Genomic DNA, 17,860 nt, shown 5'->3' with positions numbered 1-17,860 from the left:
TGTCCTGTATGTTTCTTTTTTTTTTTTAATGTTTAAAAAATGTTTATTTATTTTTGAGAACGAGAATGAGAGAGAGAGGGAGAGCGAGAGACCATAAGCAGGGGAGGGCAAAGAGAGAGGGACACAGAATCCGAAGCAGAATCCAGGCTCTGAGCTGTCCGCACAGAGCCTGATGCAGGGCTCAAGCTCACAAACCCAGAGATCATGACCTGAGCCGAAGTCGGACACTCAACTTACTGAGCCACCTTTGCGCCCCTGTCCTGTGTGTTTCTAAAATTTGAACCTTAACTGTAAGACTTAAATTAGTCAGAAGCAACAGTAAAATAATGAAGTGCACCAAAACTCTTAGCCTCCACAACTCTTACAACTTGGAAAGTATCTTCTTTTTATTTAACAAATGTTACTTAATATGTTGAGCTGTAGACATTCAAGAACTACACCAAGAATTCTCCTAAACAGTATCATTTAACAATAATCACTTGCACTAAATGAACTAAATAATATTCTATATGTTTCAGCCATTTTACTCTTTATTTCTTTTAGCAATATTTCAGTTTTGAAGTTATGATGATGTCTGTCTTCACATGCTTTAGAAGTGCAACTATAATGAAGTTTTAACATTGGCATGGTTTTCCTAGTTACGGACATATGAACTAATAACGTTTTCTTGGGTAATATCTGACTAAACAAAGCTCAAATATACACTCATTTTTCTTATAGAGAAAAAATTACAGCAGACAACAAGTGACTTATCTTCACTCTTCTAGAAGTAGATTTTAATAAGACAGACAGACAGACACACACACACACACACACACACACACACACACACACACACACACACTTATTCACAGTTTCAAATTAAATATTTTTGGTCTCTATTCATATAGTGTCTTTTCAATTTGACAATTTAAAAGGTAAAAAAGAACAAAGTGTTTCAAAACACATCATAAGTGCCTAAAACAATTACCTGCTACTGTTCAACACTGATCATGTTCATCAAAAATACTTCTATTTGTGGGGTGCCTGGGCGGCTCAGTTGGTTAAGTGTCTGACTTCGGCTCAGCTCATGATATCACGGTTTGTGAGTTCAAGCCCCACATCAGGCTGTCTGATGACAGCACAGAGCCTGCTTCAGATCCTCTGTCCCCCCCCTCTTTCTCTGCCCCTCCCCTGTTCTCTCTCTCAAAAATAAACAAACATTTAAAAAAAAAAAGTTTCTGTTTGGTGAAATAAAGACCCAACAAATTTTAAAGAAATAATCTATTTTGTTTAAGCAATATAGTTTAAAATGAAAACAAAGATTCTGTTTTGCTGAAAACAAAGCTATACCCTAGTTTTGGGGAATAGCTAAGTTATAAAACAAATAAAAATGCTATTCAAGTTATAAAGAAAAACTGAAATGATAAAAATTTTAATGAATTCCATAATCTGGGCTAAGCTTAATGTGTGCACATTTTTTAAATACATAAGCTACCATAAGTGTAATGATAATAACTGTAATGTCTTATCAAAGATTGGTTAAAGCAGCTGCTGTAATAAAAAATTTTAGTTACTTGCCTTGTAGTACCAATCCTGAAATTTCTTACAGCAGTCTTCACTACAGAAATCTCTCACAACACCATCAAGTTCTTTAGTTGCTCCCTTCTTACACAGCTGAGAGCAATAGTTGCAAGTAACACATCTCAGTCCTAAACGTCGTGCAAAATCTTGTTTATACAATAGTTTGCAGCCTGAAAAACACAAGGTTTTCATATTCAAACAAACAAACAAACAAACAAAAACACATTAAGAAAGTACTTAGAGGTCAAATAGTTCATTAGCTTTATAGAAGAGTCTATAAGTTCGCATATAAAATCCTCTTTTCTCCTGACCAAAACTGAAATCTAGTATGATCAGCAACCTGTAAATACTGAAACAGAATATGGAATACTTTATTAGATCTCATGTGAATTCAAATAATTAATGTTCTAAGACTTTCAAATCTAGCAATGCCTCATAACTATTTTGTTTGCTCTATTTAAATAGAAGTATCATACAGCAAACACACCACAAATAGGCATTAGAGAAATGAAACAATGTAGACTGTTGAGAAGCACTGAGTAAACATAAAGATATACTCAGCTAAGTAGGCATTTTAGCCAAAATTTCTAGCCTTACCTTTCTGTCAACCTACAAGGACCTTCAGAAAAGGAAAAGTGGTATATAGACTTGTTTAGAGAAAACGTTGTTATTCTTATTAATAAGTATTTCCTTTGTCTATTATATGAATGCAGCAGTTTAAGTGTTTTCACGTATCAGCCTTAATCTCTATAATATCTCTGTTAAAGTTTTGGGGCGCCTGGATGGCTCAGTGTCTGACTCTTAATTTCAGCTCAGGTCATGATCTCATGGTTCGTGGGTCAAGCCCTGCATCAGGCTCTATGCTGGAAATGTAGAGCCTACTTGGGATTCTCCTCCCACTCTCTCTCTCTCTGCCTCTCCGCCACTCATTCTCTCTCTCTCTCTCTCTCTCTCTCTCTCTCTCTCTCTCTCTCAAAAATACACTTAAAAAAAAAAGAATTAAAAAAGTTTCCATACTTTTACTCATGCTGTGCCACATAAGAATGCCCATGCACTCATATCTACTGAAATCCTACCCATACTAATAAGGAGCTCAAATTACGCCTTCTCCACAAACTCTGTACTCTAACCTAGTTTTAAGTGATCCTTCTTATCTGTGAACTCAAACTGTTAATTGTTTTTCTATTACTTTCTTTGGCAATTATTTATGTACTGTCCTGTGACTTCTTTTCTGTTATCTTGAAATTTAAGTCTTTTTAATATTTTACCTTATTAAAGCTTTATCTTTCTAATTAGATTTTGATGGTAGTATCAGGTATTACATGTTTTGTTATTTCTGCCAAGTTCCAGCAGAGAACTAGGTGTAGTCAGAGAAAGCACAAAATAGATTACTGAACAGGAAAAAGACACACATCCTTTTGAAACTTTTATTGCCTAAAGATAGAAGTCCCTCTAATTGAAAATTTTCTTTAATGTCAATTCTCTATCCGCTGCTATTGTCTATTCATTTTAGTAAAATCTACATTATCTAAAGGATACAAGATCACGTATGGGTATATTAGCCATCAACATCAGTATGTTCAGACTTAATGAATCACTAAAGATTGTCAATGCATACAAATTCAGGTATAATGAGCAAAATAAAGAATCAATCTTTTCAGTGAAACATTATGTCACTTTTCATCACAGCTGTGATCTTAACAGTAAACATGTTTACCTTTCTCATTCCAGGTGAAATCTACTCAATTAAACCTATAAAAACAGGAATGCCTTGTTTTATAAGCAATACCCTCTTTTATACATAGATCTTATTATGTGAAATGTATAACATATTAGATGAAGACACTAACTGAATGGACAGATAATCTTCTGGGCTTTTGGTCATTCACTACTGCTGGCACTTAGAGGACTCTCCAACCTTTTTCTTGCCCCTAACAGTAGAAAACCATATAAAACATGGATCCGGGGGGAGGGGTGGAATCTAACTAGGAAACACAGATGAGGACAGCAGATAGAACAGCTGCGAGAGTTCAGTGCCTAGGACCAAAGAAAGAATAGAAAGTGAAAGCCAGTGTAGAGCAAGAGTGTGTCACTTGGGGGGGAAAGTAATAATAACCAAGAGCAGAGCCCCAAATCCATAGTTACAATCCTGGTTCCTATCTCTGGACAATCAGAATCAAGAACAGGAGTTCATTTCTATAATCAGCTGCCTGGCACCAGAGCAGCAAAGGTGCAAATGAGAAGAAAAAGAATTCTTGAATATACAATAGTAAGAGCCAGTGTTTGCCTGTTTAAAACCTAAAAGTATTTTTCCACTGTAGTAATGCCACATATGATTTTCTTTCTGGTATACAGAAAATCTCTGTAGGCTAGGCAGTAAGCTGGGCAGGGAAACGAACCCAAAGGAAAATAATTCTATTCCACTTGGAAAATCAACTTTCAGATCACATTTTCTATGCTTAGATTTGACATATGATAATGTTTTTATTTTCAAGACTTCCTTTTAGTGGAAAAAAGGTTATCAAATTTTTACAGATAAAACACCTTGAGGCCCAGAGGTCTACAAATAAAAATAACAAAACAAGTCAGTAGAAAATCAAATTCAATTTTTTTGTTCAGCTACACTAAAATTGCACAGCTACCCTGGACATATGTAGTTAATATATTTGAGAATATTTTGGCACAAAATTAACATTAAATATTAATAAAAGTTATGAACAACACTGTATATACACTTGCCTTCACTACAGAAAGGTCTCTTAACGCCAGAGAAATTTACTGTTTCATGAAGAGTCTTCTCCTCTTGACAGTATTCGCAATATGTAACTATGCAATGCAACTTCTTATAGTCATCTGAACAAGTTTTGCTGCAGAATTGATGCACTTTGTTCTAAATGCACAATGGGAACCTTGGTAAGTATATGACAACCACCTCAAGAACAAGTTTAAGAAATAAACAAGCCACTTTTACAGAAATAAACTTAAATCATTTACCTAGTTAATGTGATTGATAATCCCTGGGGATACATTTTCAATAGGCCACAGACAGCTAATTTAACTAATTCACTGCTATATTTAGACATAATTCCACAAACTTCAATACCATTAACTACCCCAAAATTACTCAGTAAAATAGTAAAGGTACCACTAAAACAAGATGGCAGTCTGGTGTTGCTAAGGGAACTGGATTAATGGGTAGAAAACAATGAAAGATAAAACATGGGTAAACTAAGAAAAGATGAGAAATATGACATTAACACCAGTTTCACTCAAAAAGAAATATTCTTCATAGGTACAGCCAAGCAGACTCAATCACATTCCTATCACAGACCTATGATGGATAAAGTATTCATTTGGGGCCATCGTAAGTATGCTGCTACACTTGAGACTCAGTTGGTTCCCTTGAATGGAGCTAGGTTAGTATTATTAGTTACTTCTCCTGGCCCCAAACCTATAAAGCCAGAGCTACACTCTCCAAATATGCAGCCAAACACAATCAAGTTAAAATTTACAGGGCAGCACCTTTTCCCCTTTGCTATTATGAAGGATACAGACTAGGTCTAATCTATCTACCTAACGCTTGGCAAAGATAGCTGAAGACCAAGATAAGGAAGGTGAAAGAGTCTAGGAAGCAACTCAAGTAGTAAGGCAATCATCAGTGGAAAATTGCCCCATCATGGACATCTAACTTATAAGAGGAAAAACAGCAACAAAGAAACCACAACTGCCAACCATGGAATGAGAAGAACAAAGCCTCTGAATTCTCAATCACCTGAGGGAATGGCTCAACTCTAATTCAGTTTGATAGACAATGTTTATTAACTCCTCCTAATACTTAACCTTCATGTAAATAAAATCAACACCAAGACTACAAAAGCCAGGTAGTTCTAACATGGAGATCGACAGAAAGGACCTCCATTTCATCTAGTATGATCAAAATTGAGTTTAGGCAGGATCTTTATTCCCTATATGATATTATTCCATGTGCTTGCTTATGGATTTCTTTCCTCATTCCCCACCATTCCTTTATTCTTACTAGGCCTTCAACATTTTTCCTGTTATGATTTAGAGAGAGTTACAGTCACTAAAAGTCATCACTGGGTACCAACAACAGTCTCCAAGAATTGGTTTAAGTGCTCTTGAGAAAGCACCAAACAAATTAACAAACTAAACAATTTTCTAGGGACTAGATTTAAAACAATGAAATTTCAGATTCCCAGAATACTTTAGTATTCATGTAGTCACGTTCTGGTTACACCTTTCTCCTAAGACTCAGATACTGAGTGACTGCCAATAGCCACTAACAAATTTTGGTTCAAGAGCAATTTATTGTTAATACTAATGTCTTATACACCATTTTATTACATATTCCATGCTATCAAAAAAGGAGAAAAGAAAGAATGGCCAAGGGTGAACACTGATCAAGAAAGCCATGTTCAGCCAGGTCCACCTGTCTGTTAATCCTTCCGTCCACCCACCCATCCATCCATCCATCCATCACTGTTCCCTTATTTAAATAAACAATAACAATAGGACTTTACTAATGGCAAAAATATATGTCAAACTGGTGAAAGCAAGAGTGATGAGAAGGGAAAATAAAATAAATTTATATTAGGATTCTTTTATTAAGACAATTATATAATGTTAAATGGCAATATGTTAAGTGACTAACAAATTTTAATTTATACAGGTAGCAGGCAATACAAGATATTACAGTTCAAAGACAATATTTATAAGGATGAGAGTAAAAAGGAAAAAACACGGTACAAACAGATGTTCCAGATATGTAGCTAAACAGAGTAACATTCCATACACTATCACAAACATAATGTCAATATATGAATATGACTTCAATAATTTTTGTTTGACCTAAAAATAAACATGCCCTTTGTCGATGCTATTCCCATAAGAAAGTAAAGAATTCAATCATCACAAATTCTGAAGAATCCCTATACACTAAGAAATAGATCCTCAAATTGAAACACCATTATTAGTTTACTATACTCTCATCTAAGCAAGATAATATACATAACAAAATTGAACTTACCTCCCATTCCAAGATTTCTGGCTTTGAACAAAAGGAATTTTTGCAATAGTTGCATTTCAACTGAATATCACTTGGAGCTACAAACTGGCCATTGGAAGATGACTGCATACTTAGAGCCTAAAACAAAGAATAAAAACATTCTGAGCCTGACACAGATTTTAGAATTTTTATTTGTAACTACTGTCAAATATTGACTATGTCCAGAAAACAGTATTTTGCTTAAATATTTCCTCAACACATAAAATTACACTTCTCAATTTTGTCTTTAAAAATGACACTAGTGAGGCACCTGGGAGGCTTAGTAGGTTGAGCATCGACTTCAGCTCAGGTCATGAGCTCAGTTCATGAGTTCAAGCTCCCCATCAGGCTCTCTGCTGTCAGTGCAAAGCCCGCTTCAGATCCTCTGCCCCTCCCCCACTTGTGTTCTCTCTCTCAAAAATAAAACATTATAACCAAGTAAATAAAAACTACACTAGTTAAGTTTTATGAAACTGAAATTCTTTTACTACAGGATTACTAGTACTTAGTTAAAATAATATGAAAAAGGACAAAATACCATACAGTTCAAGTATGATTTTTTTCTCTTTAAGAAAATGTAAGCAAATAAGAGTTAAGTTCACCAAGTTCTGAACTAGTAATTAAATCTTTAAAAAAGCCTAGCTCTTGGGGCGCCTGGGTGGCGCAGTCGGTTAAGCGTCCGACTTCAGCCAGGTCACGATCTCGCGGTCCGGGAGTTCGAGCCCCGCGTCGGGCTCTGGGCTGATGGCTCAGAGCCTGGAGCCTGTTTCCGATTCTGTGTCTCCCTCTCTCTCTGCCCCTCCCCCGTTCATGCTCTGTCTCTCTCTGTCCCAAAAATAAATAAAAACGTTGAAAAAAAAAAATTTAAAAAAAAAAAAAATAAATAAAAAAAAAAATAAAAAAGCCTAGCTCCTAGTTTAAGTCGTAATTTGTCCCACATGCAATATTGCTATCATTTTTATTCCAATTCCATCAGGGAAAACAGCCTATAATACCTTTTTAAATCGGTCATTTCTTTTACAAAGTTAGGCAGGGGGGAAAGATGAACAGACTGGTATTGATAACAATAGTCTTAATTTTATGGCATTTTTAAAAGTTCAACCAACTTACAGAACAGGAAAAGATATAAGCATAGATGGGTTTTAAAAGTTTTGTTCGAGTCTCAAACGTGAGTGGTGAGGATGCTGTAATCTTCATTCTCTAATATATTACATGGCATATATAATCTTCAGAATATATTAAAGTTAAATTTTTGTCAGGGTGGCAGTTAGGAGAGGAAAAAAAGTTTATTTAAAAAAAATTTGGGGCGTGTGGGTGACTAGGTTTAGCATCTGACTCTTGGTTTCGGCTCATGTCATGATCTCAGTTTGTGAAATCAAGCCCCGTGACAGGCTTGGGATTCTCTCTCTCACCCTCTCTCTCTGTCTCTTCCCTGCTCGCACACACGCGTGTGCACTCTCTCAAAATAAGTAAGTAAACATCTAAAAAAAGATGTTTTTTAAACATTTCTTAAAACTTCTGCATACAACATACAACACAATCAAGATTTGTGAAAAAACAAAACATGCAGATTTAAGACAGTAACCATCAGGTGAATACATTTTTTAAATAAAAACCAGCAAGGGTCCTTACACTTCACTTCAAAAAAACTGCAAGTCCATTAAAGTTAAGTATTCTTTCAAAACAAATGAAATCCTATCCTATTACCTTATTTTGAAATGGAAAAAGCTCAAAATCTATGGTTTGCTTTAAGATACAGAGAAAGGAAAAAAATGCTGCTTGTCTATTTGTCAACTTTGTATTACTTTTACACCGTTATAGTGAGGAGGCTGCTTGCAGGCTTATCTGGCTATAAGAATCCACATTAAGTATTTACAAGATACAGTGTACATACAATGTACATATACGAGTGGTCTCATCAAATCATGGGCAATACAAGTTTCAGTTAAATGAAAAAAGTAGTGAAAACATTTTTTAAAAAACATTTTCCACTAACATTTCAAACATCAAAAAGTAATACAGAAAGGTGAAGTCTGAGAAGCAGCATGTCAAAGACTCTGTCATTCTCTCATCTAATTAATCCTTCCTTATTCCTTAATTTCTAGTTTTGGAAAAGCCAAGTCAGAAGCAGTATTTTACCACTCTAAAGGATTTCTCAATTGCCACAATCCCAGCTTCCAAAATAAAAGTTTAGTTATGAATATGGCTTATTAACTTAACTCAGTGGAGGATATAACTATTAACAAAAACAACATTTACCTGGTTGAATTAAAAACCACCTGAATTTAAATGATAATAATGGTTACAACTACTGTCACATACTTAAGAGACTACATTTTCAGGCTATATAATGCAGAATACGGTACCTACAACATTGTGGAACTGCTGGAAGATTCACTATCCTGAAGCATCACTTTATGTACTGGATTGAATCTTTGAATGTTTCACATAGGTATTTCATACATATTTCAAGTATTCACAAGTATTTCAAAAACATTTTGAATTTTTCACATAAGTAAACCTACTCATGCCACTTAACTAGTGCTGAATCCCATTTTCAACTATTCCCTCCCAGTGGGCAGTTTAAGTCCGAACACTTCCAGTAATACATCTTCGGAAATTATCCATAACCCCAACTTTGAAGAAGTATGCCAGAAAGTTCTTTACCTTTACAAAAATGAAAAAGGTCTCCCTAAACTGATTTTGTATTAAATTAGGGCCCACTGTAATAAGTCCAATCCCCTTTTTAACTGGCAGATTTCTGACAAATAGTTGTCGTATGTTTTGTTCATGTTGGTCATAGTTATGTCATAGTTTTTTGTTTTATCATAAAACAGAAGTCTCCCTCAGAGTCACATGTTATTGAAACCACTAAGAAAATAGTACACATCAGGCATCGCGCTCAATTATACTAAAACTTATTTTCCTTCAAGTCTGTTCTATAAATAACAGCTGAAAAGTCAATCAGAGTCTCCATGCCACACAGTAAGCATCTGCAGCCATGTCTATTACCGTGACCCTATGACCTCCGCCTGCAGACTGGCCCTCAACAAACAACATGCAAGTTAACGTATTAAATAAAGATGAAGCATATTACACTGTTTATTTCCCGTGTGTATTTTGCTGGGAGTGGGAAAGATCCAAAATAAATAACAAACCTGAAATTTAGCCACACAACTGGAATTGCAGAAGTTATACAGTTTCCCATCAGGCATTGTGGCTTGATATTGAGGTAAGGAGTTTCGCTTACAAAAATGGCAAATAATTCCCAAACCTAGGAGAGAAAAAGTACATATCTGATTTCTTTATCAAGTAATAAAAGCCTAAAAACAAATCCTACTTGACCTCTGAGAGTAATTTTTAATGGAACCTTCTGTAAACTATTCTTTTATTGAAATAAATTTCCAAGATCATGTCCACCTTAAAATATACTGTTATAAAGAGTCCAATATCATATCTCTAAAACAAACATGGATATATGAAACAATCTCAGTTTTAATCTCTGAGGGAAAAACAATTTTGCTAAGAATGCAGCCATGGACAGAACTTCACCAATCACTTTCAATTAAAGAAAATGAAAGATATATGGAATGGTTAAAAACCACTAAAAAAGTCTGCAGTGGGAGCATGTGGGTGGCTCAGTCAGTTAAGCATCTGACTTCAGCTCAGGTCATGTTCTCGCAGTTCGTGAATTCGAGCCCCGATGTGGGCTCTGTGCTGACAGCTCAGAGCTTGGAGCCTGCTTAAGAGTCTGTGTCTCCCTCTCTCTGCCCCTACCCTGGTCACACTCTGTCTCTCTCTCAAAAATAAATATTAAAAAAAATTTTTTAAGAAGTCTGCAGTAAGAAAGTTTAATGTGATGAATAAAAATAGTTTATGCAGTTAAAAACAAGTATAAAAACAAAGTTAAAGGGAAAGTGCAGTTAAGAAATTAGTCATGTTATTAAAGTTTTTTAACTTTCCAAATACCTGAAACTTACTTTGTGATTTTGCATATTTTGTCTTGTGACTGTTCATGCAAGCAGTTGAACAATATGGCTCCATATATCCATTAGGACCTATACACTGAGTCATATCAAAAAACCTGCACTGTGTTCGGCAACCAGTACAAGTGGTCAGTTTTCCATATTTCTAAAATTTGAAACAAAAAAGAAAATTAAGAAAATCACAATTTAATTAGAAAAAAATTCTATTTTTCAGTACACCTTTTCTCTCTGCAAAATAATTCTGTTAATCTCTAATCAGGTTTAGTGGGTCAGAAATCTTCATCTGGATGCAAACTGTTAACTGCAATGCATCTAAATTAGGTTCAAACAAAAGTAATGATCTCAGCTAAGTCTCTTTCAAAAACTGGATTTTTTCCCCTATTAATTAGTTTAACAGAATCCCTATATATACTTAAGTAAAAACTGAAAACAACAAAGACACAGTGTTTTCTATTGACCATGACACACTTCTTTGTCATCTGACAGAAGAAATTAAATGTGTCTATAAAATGTAAGCCTTAATAATCAAATGACTATGGTCCTTCAGAGAAAAGTCTGATGTTAAATACTTTTTGCACTGAGCTGTGCTGCTGTCCCAAAAACTTATGGAACTTCTCTTAAAACCAATTAACCATACCTTTGTATTCTACATTTAAAACCTCATTCAACCACAAAACACCGTATTTAAAAATTTTTTTAACTAAAACAAAGTCATTCAACATGATTTTGGGCTATTAACTAAAGCTAATAATTAGCCCACAGATAAGAATAGCCAATCCTTCTGGCAAGAGTGAATATTTGCCAACACTAATTCAAAGCAACAAGGTAAAATACATGATGGTAAGACTAAAGGAGGTACACGTTGAAAATTACTAGACAAAAGCAGTATTACTGAAATATAGAGTCTTACAAAAATACAATTCAGATGAACTGGTATGTTTATATGAAAAACACAAATAGTCACATTAGAAATCAAACATATGGAAAAGCGATAGGTGCAACTTGTATTTGAGCTGTCTTCTGAGTGGTTATACAATCATCATAACTACTTAGATCAAGCATCACGTATCGTGTTGCAAAATAACTGTATCCACCTTTCTACCCGGTGTTGAGATTATTTCTCCTCATCATACCCCAAAGCATTCAGTACAATATGATATTAAAAGGCCTTAAAATAGTCCACGGATAGATGACTGATAAATAGACATCGGGGAAGATAACAAGCAGGCCAAAAATAACAAAATGGGTAAATTGCATGGACAAATTTCATGAGCGCCACAGGATTTTAGGAAATAAAGGTAGTAAGTTGAAGGGAAAATAACCAAAACAAATAACTAACATCCACATCAAAGAAAGAAAAAAACTTTCTTAGCATGCAACAAACAGAAGAGGTATTAAAAAAAACAGAGCTGTTTATGTGCCAGGAATGTATGTTATATGCATTCTGGTACTGTGAGAAAGTAACCAACGCTGTCTACTCCTCATTTACTTAAGTCTCATATTACTTCAACATAAGTCCTAAGTTTTACTTTTCAAAGTAGAAATCAACTCCTTCTTCAACATCTGACAGACTGCAAAAGGAAATACTTATCCACAGCAAAAGAATGGTAACAGGGAACAAAAAAGAATAGCTGCAAACCTATGAAATCTAATTATGACTCTCCCAATGTTACAAAGAGGAGAATGCTGGTTTTTGTTTGAAATGACAAAATATTTTCCTGATGCCTATATGATAATTTAAAATTTTATAATGGGGAAAGGATAAAAGAAAACATCAATAAAACAATGAAAGAAAAAAAGAATGTTTAAAATCTGGCACCACAGTACAAATTAGGAATACTAAAATTATCAGGACACTTGCCATTAGATCACAGGATTATAGAGAGATAAAGCCAAGTAGCTCTCAGTAGATGTTTGTACAAGACCTGCATGTAGCAGCACCCATAAAGATTTCTTTTCCCAATATAAATGAAGTACAACCATCTAATCTAATCTCAGATTAGATTTTTGTTTTAACTTATTAGAAACATCCTTCAAGTTGACAATAATTTTATTGGCAGAATGGTTAAGTAATTAGTAAGTTTTAAGACGTACCAATAAAAAGTAGACCAGTTGAATTGGGTCAAGTAAACAAGGAGCTAAGCAACTGGTCCACACTGACAAATACTTTTATCTGAAGAGAATGAGAAAGTACTATCAGAAAGATAGAATCATTAATATTGAAAATATTTTAACACAGCCACTTTCACAGCCACCACTACATCAAAAATAAAAGGACTCACTTAATGAAAGAACATCAGCAAAAAAAAGGACATCCGTTCATGCCATGTTTTCTGTTTTATATGTAAACAATCAAAATAATCATATTTAAGTTTCATTCATCCTATAAATTATACATTGAGTGATTTTTAAAACAAAACTAACTGTAACAAATTCACCATTATTATATTCCTCATTCGGGCATGGGAGAAAATAAACCTACTTATAAATTCAGTGTGAAAGAATTAAGGTAGAACTAATTAAAACGAGATACTGGTAAGGCAAAAGGTAAATATAATGGGGAGTTTATGGCAGATTGGTTCCTTTTCAGTATACTCATTGAAAAATGGTGCCTTACATTTCAAGTTTAACCAATTCCATATGCACACCAAAATTAATCATCACATGATTTTAAAACTTCCCTTTAATTTTTCCTTTTACATGTTAATTAATACATTTCTTTGACTACATTTTGACCAAGTCGGTGAACCACGTGGGAAGGTACTCAAGAGATAAAGGTTTAATCTACTTGACACTGAGGGCACTCTATGAAATGTCCTATAGGATTCAAAAATGTCAATGTCATGAAAGACAAAGACTAGGGAACTACTTCAGATTAAAGCAGACGGGACTTCCACTCCAACCACGATGGGAGTATCAGAGGCTGGATTTAACCTCCCACTTTTAAAAACTAGAAAACTATACCAAATATATGAAACAATGGCTTTTAAACATTCCACAAAACAGAATATAACTCATTATGTAGAAATTAAAAAAAAATCAAGCTGTGGAAACAGATCTAGAAATGACAGCTATGAAAATAGTAGGCAAAATGTTAAAAGCGCTATGATAAATATGCTGATATATTCAAGAAATCGGTAGAGGAAAACACGAACATAATGAGGCAAGGAAAAGAAGATATAAAAAAGACCCATATGGAACTTCCAGAGATGAGAAATACAAGAGCTAAGATGTAAAACACACCACATGGGACTCACAGTTGATTAGAAAAGATTAGTAAAATTAAAGACACAGTAAACACTGTCCAAAATGAAGAAGAAAAAAAAGAAAGAAAACCAATAAATACAAGAGCCACACGGACCATGGAACAATAGCAGGAAATCTAATATATCTGGAAGTCGGGTCTCAGAAGAAGAGGGAGGGAAAAAGATACACATTTTTAGAGAAATAATGAATGGCCTATGATCCTAGACTTGATCCTAAACAAGAAATAATTGTTTTTCATTTACATAAGGGACATCAATATTTTAAAGTTCAAATAAGGTCTACAGATTAATCATATAGCAGCATTATCTCAATATGAAATTCCTTGTACTACAGTTACTATTAGTTGTATACATTTATCATTCACATATTAATTTATACACCAACTTATTCATCTGGATTAAGGAATATGAATTTGGAAATTTTTATGAAATAAAGGGTTTGTAATATCTTTGAAGTAGGCACAAAAGGGCCTTTTATACCTTAAATTTAAGTGCCTACTGTAGACAAGGTACTGTGCCTAAATTTTATCTGGAAATAATTTTTCATAACAAATACCTAAAAGCAAACAAGCATACCACAAGAAAATACATGTAAATTTTAGTGAAATAAAGTTTGCCTAGAATGACATAAGAAAACAATCATCATCTGACATATTTTAAGTTCATAAATTTTAACATAATATTTTTAAATGCCCGTGATTTTTCAGATACGTAATAAAGACAGTAAAGCAGTATAGGGAATTCTCAAGGGCTTAACCAGAGACACATTCCTGCTTACCTCAGGCTGCATTAAGAAAGAGTCCTGCATGTGATCTCGAACCTCCTTCAGGAAGCTTGGATGGCTACCTACCTGAAAAAAGATTTTAAGACTTTATAGGAAAAAAACCTCATTTGATAATAAAATAATACAATAACAGGTAACAAATTATCGACAGACCCTTAGACTTGACTTGCCTCTATTCTGACATAGCCAAAAAGAAAAATTACTTATTTCTCTTAGGCGACAATGTTTGTAAGATCTCATTACAGCCTCTGGTACCTCAAAGCATTCTAAATGAAGTGATTTGGAAAGTATGTAGTTACAGTTTTCATTATCGGCAAATGGGTTGTTTTGGAAACTCTTTTCAGAACACGTGACAGCTTACAGCACATACGAATTTACACCTTTATTCCTTGCAGAAAAGCATCCTGCTTTCCATTAAAATCAAAATACTATGCAAGAAAATGGAAAATAAAATACTGGAAGAGAAGTGTTAAGTATCATACAATCTCCGCTGCCAGGATCTAAATTATTAATTACCTGTATCAGTATATTCCAGAAACTAATTCACCAAGGGGGGCATAAACAACAATGGTAGCCAAGTTAAAATGTTAGAGACAAAGGTCAAAAGGGGAGGGGAAGGCAAGGATAAGATCACCACTCAATTTCAGTTTCCCCAGGCTATAGGAAGAGACATTCACTACAGCATCATGTGTAGGGCTCTCCAAAAATGTCTGTGTCCTTTTATCAAGTAACACAGTATGCATGGATTTCCATTTGCTTACTTGTAAATTATCAACATGCAATATATGAATTAAACATGAAAATGATATTTTATAGAATGAAAGATGAAACATTTTTAAAATAATTTTTATTTTATTTAACGACAGCATAAAGAGTATTTTCTATACCCACTAGAATAGGATCATTTGGTGTCAATAGAGGCTAGGTGAAGAGCAGTGAGAAGATATTCCTACTCCTCCCAGTTAGGGTGGATCCGTCAAAGCCCAGAGGGGAGCCAGAACTCCTACCCTCCTCTCCAAGGTAACAAGGAGCTCTTCCCACCTCATGGGTGTCAACAGAGGCCAAGTGGAGAGCCTGGATTTCTACCTGCACCTGACAATACCGAGGCCTTCATACTCCTGCCACAGCAGTGTCAAATAAAGCCAGCTAAAGCAGAAGGTTTAAATAAGATCCAGAATATAACAACATAATACCCCAAATTTCCAGGCTTCTAACAAAATCAATCAATCAATCGATCAATCAATCATGAATCCTACCAAAAGCCACAAAAACAACAATTTAAATGGAAAAGGATAATTAGTAGATGCTAACATAGAAAGTACAGAAATGTTAGAATTATATGACAAATATTTTTTAAATATTTATTTTGAGAGAGAGAGAGGGAGAATCTCAAGCAGATTCAGTGCTGTCAGCACAGAGCCCAATGCAGGGCTTGATCATATGAACCACAAGATCAGGAAATCAGCTGAAATCAGGAGTCAGACACTCAACCCACTGAGCCACCAAGGTGCCCCAACAGCCATGATAAAAATGCTTCAATAAAGAATAAAAATATTTAGCAATGAAAAATAGAAATTCTCATCAAAAGAGAAGAAAAGAAGATATAAAGAACCAAATGGAAATTCTAGACCTAAAAAAACTATTAACAGACATTTTAAAAATCAATGGATATATAAGATATATCACACAGGAATCAAGTGAAAATGCTCCCAATGGTCAAAGCTAGAAAATTTTGATTAACAAAAGAAACCTGTATTTTACTATAGCCCCAAATTATAAAATACCCATTGATGTGATAACGTTGGGGTTTAGCAGCAAACAGTCAAGAAAGAATTCTTGAGGTGTCTTTTGTGCAAAAGGGGTGTTTCTGTTTGTTTGTTTTTTTAATGTTTATTTATTTTGAGAGAGAGAGAGAGAGAGAAAGCAAGAGCAGGAACAGGGAACAGTAAAGACAGAGGGAGAGAAGAATCCCAAGCAGACAACGCTCTGTCAGAGTAGAGCCTGAAACAGGGCTCAATTTCACAAACCACGAGATCATGACCTGAGCCAAAATCAAGAGTTCGGATGCTTAACCAACTGAGCCACCCAAGCGCCCCTATAAAGTTGGTTTTATTAAAGCACAGGGATAGGACCCGAGGGCAGAAAGAGCTGCACTGGGGTTGTGAGGAGTGGCTGATTATACACTTTCAAGCTGGGAGGGAGTTAGGGATAGCATAAGACTCTAAGTTTGGAAGCAAGGTTTCTGGAACCTTGAGGGGCTAGTAGCCAGCTGTTGTTAGGAAAAGGTCATTTACTATGGTCTAGTAAAACCTTAGTCAGGAGACCTTTCAGATAAATATCATGGAGACATAAGCTTGGAGGATGATTACTAATGTACATCTTGGGGGTAGAGATAAAAGGAAGCTTCCAAAGGAATTTTTACATGTTAAAGGAGACTTCTAGGATCCTGGAGGCAGGCTAATGTTAAGCTAAAGTATTAATATTGAGTCAGTTGAATTCCTAGAGGAAGGTCACTCTGCCTGTCTCAAGGACTTGTCAATGGGCTGTAAACTGTAAAGAAACTGAATTGTTTTTCTTTTGCCTTTTGTTGCCATGTGATCTAGGAGTCCCTACTGATATTAATAAATGACTGAAAAAAGTAATAAATGTAAGAGAAAAGAAAAAGCCCTAGTAACTGTATACTCCACCCTAAAGGAGACAGTGACTTCATTTTCAAGAATACAACATGGAGGGGCGCCTGGGTGGCGCAGTCGGTTAAGCGTCCGACTTCAGCCAGGTCACGATCTCACAGTCCGTGAGTTCGAGCCCCGCCTTGGGCTCTGGGCTGATGGCTCACAGCCTGGAGCCTGCTTCGGATTCTGTGTCTCCCTCTCTCTCTGCCCCTCCCCTGTTCATGCTCTGTCTCTCTCAAAAATAAATAAACTTTTTTTTTTTAAGTGAAGGAAATCCAAAACTATGGACTTTCCATAATGCCAGTTCAGTAAATGTAACAAATATTACCTTACAAATTTAAGGTGTCAACAGAAGACCTTACCATGAGAACACTGTACTATCTTCTTAATTTTTCTATAACACTAAAACCATTCTAAAAAAAATTATTAGTAAACAACAAGAAAAAAACAACAAATAGCAGAACAAAGACAGAGGAAAGAAGCAGTGAAGGAAAATACAGAAATTATCCAATCTGAATAGAAAG

General features: G+C 35.0%; 1 protein-coding gene across 2 annotated transcripts in view; it reads right to left on the bottom strand.

The window, feature by feature from the left end:
• Positions 1-17,860, bottom strand: part of ZMYM2 (zinc finger MYM-type containing 2) — a 99,554-nt gene that overhangs the window by 31,965 nt on the left and 49,729 nt on the right. For both annotated transcript variants that reach the window (XM_047842880.1, XM_047842827.1), the window contains 6 exons: positions 14,659-14,730; positions 10,609-10,759; positions 9,787-9,902; positions 6,611-6,727; positions 4,303-4,453; positions 1,561-1,733 (listed from right to left, as the gene is read on the bottom strand). In XM_047842880.1, coding sequence (XP_047698836.1) covers positions 1,561-1,733; positions 4,303-4,453; positions 6,611-6,727; positions 9,787-9,902; positions 10,609-10,759; positions 14,659-14,730 — 780 coding nt within the window. The remainder of the gene's footprint in view (positions 1-1,560; positions 1,734-4,302; positions 4,454-6,610; positions 6,728-9,786; positions 9,903-10,608; positions 10,760-14,658; positions 14,731-17,860) is intronic.

This window comes from Prionailurus viverrinus, chromosome A1 (assembly GCF_022837055.1).
Source record: "Prionailurus viverrinus isolate Anna chromosome A1, UM_Priviv_1.0, whole genome shotgun sequence".
NCBI lineage: Eukaryota > Metazoa > Chordata > Mammalia > Carnivora > Felidae > Prionailurus > Prionailurus viverrinus.
The sequence above is the reverse complement of the archived record's forward strand: the minus strand, read 5'-3'. Positions and strand labels throughout refer to the sequence as shown.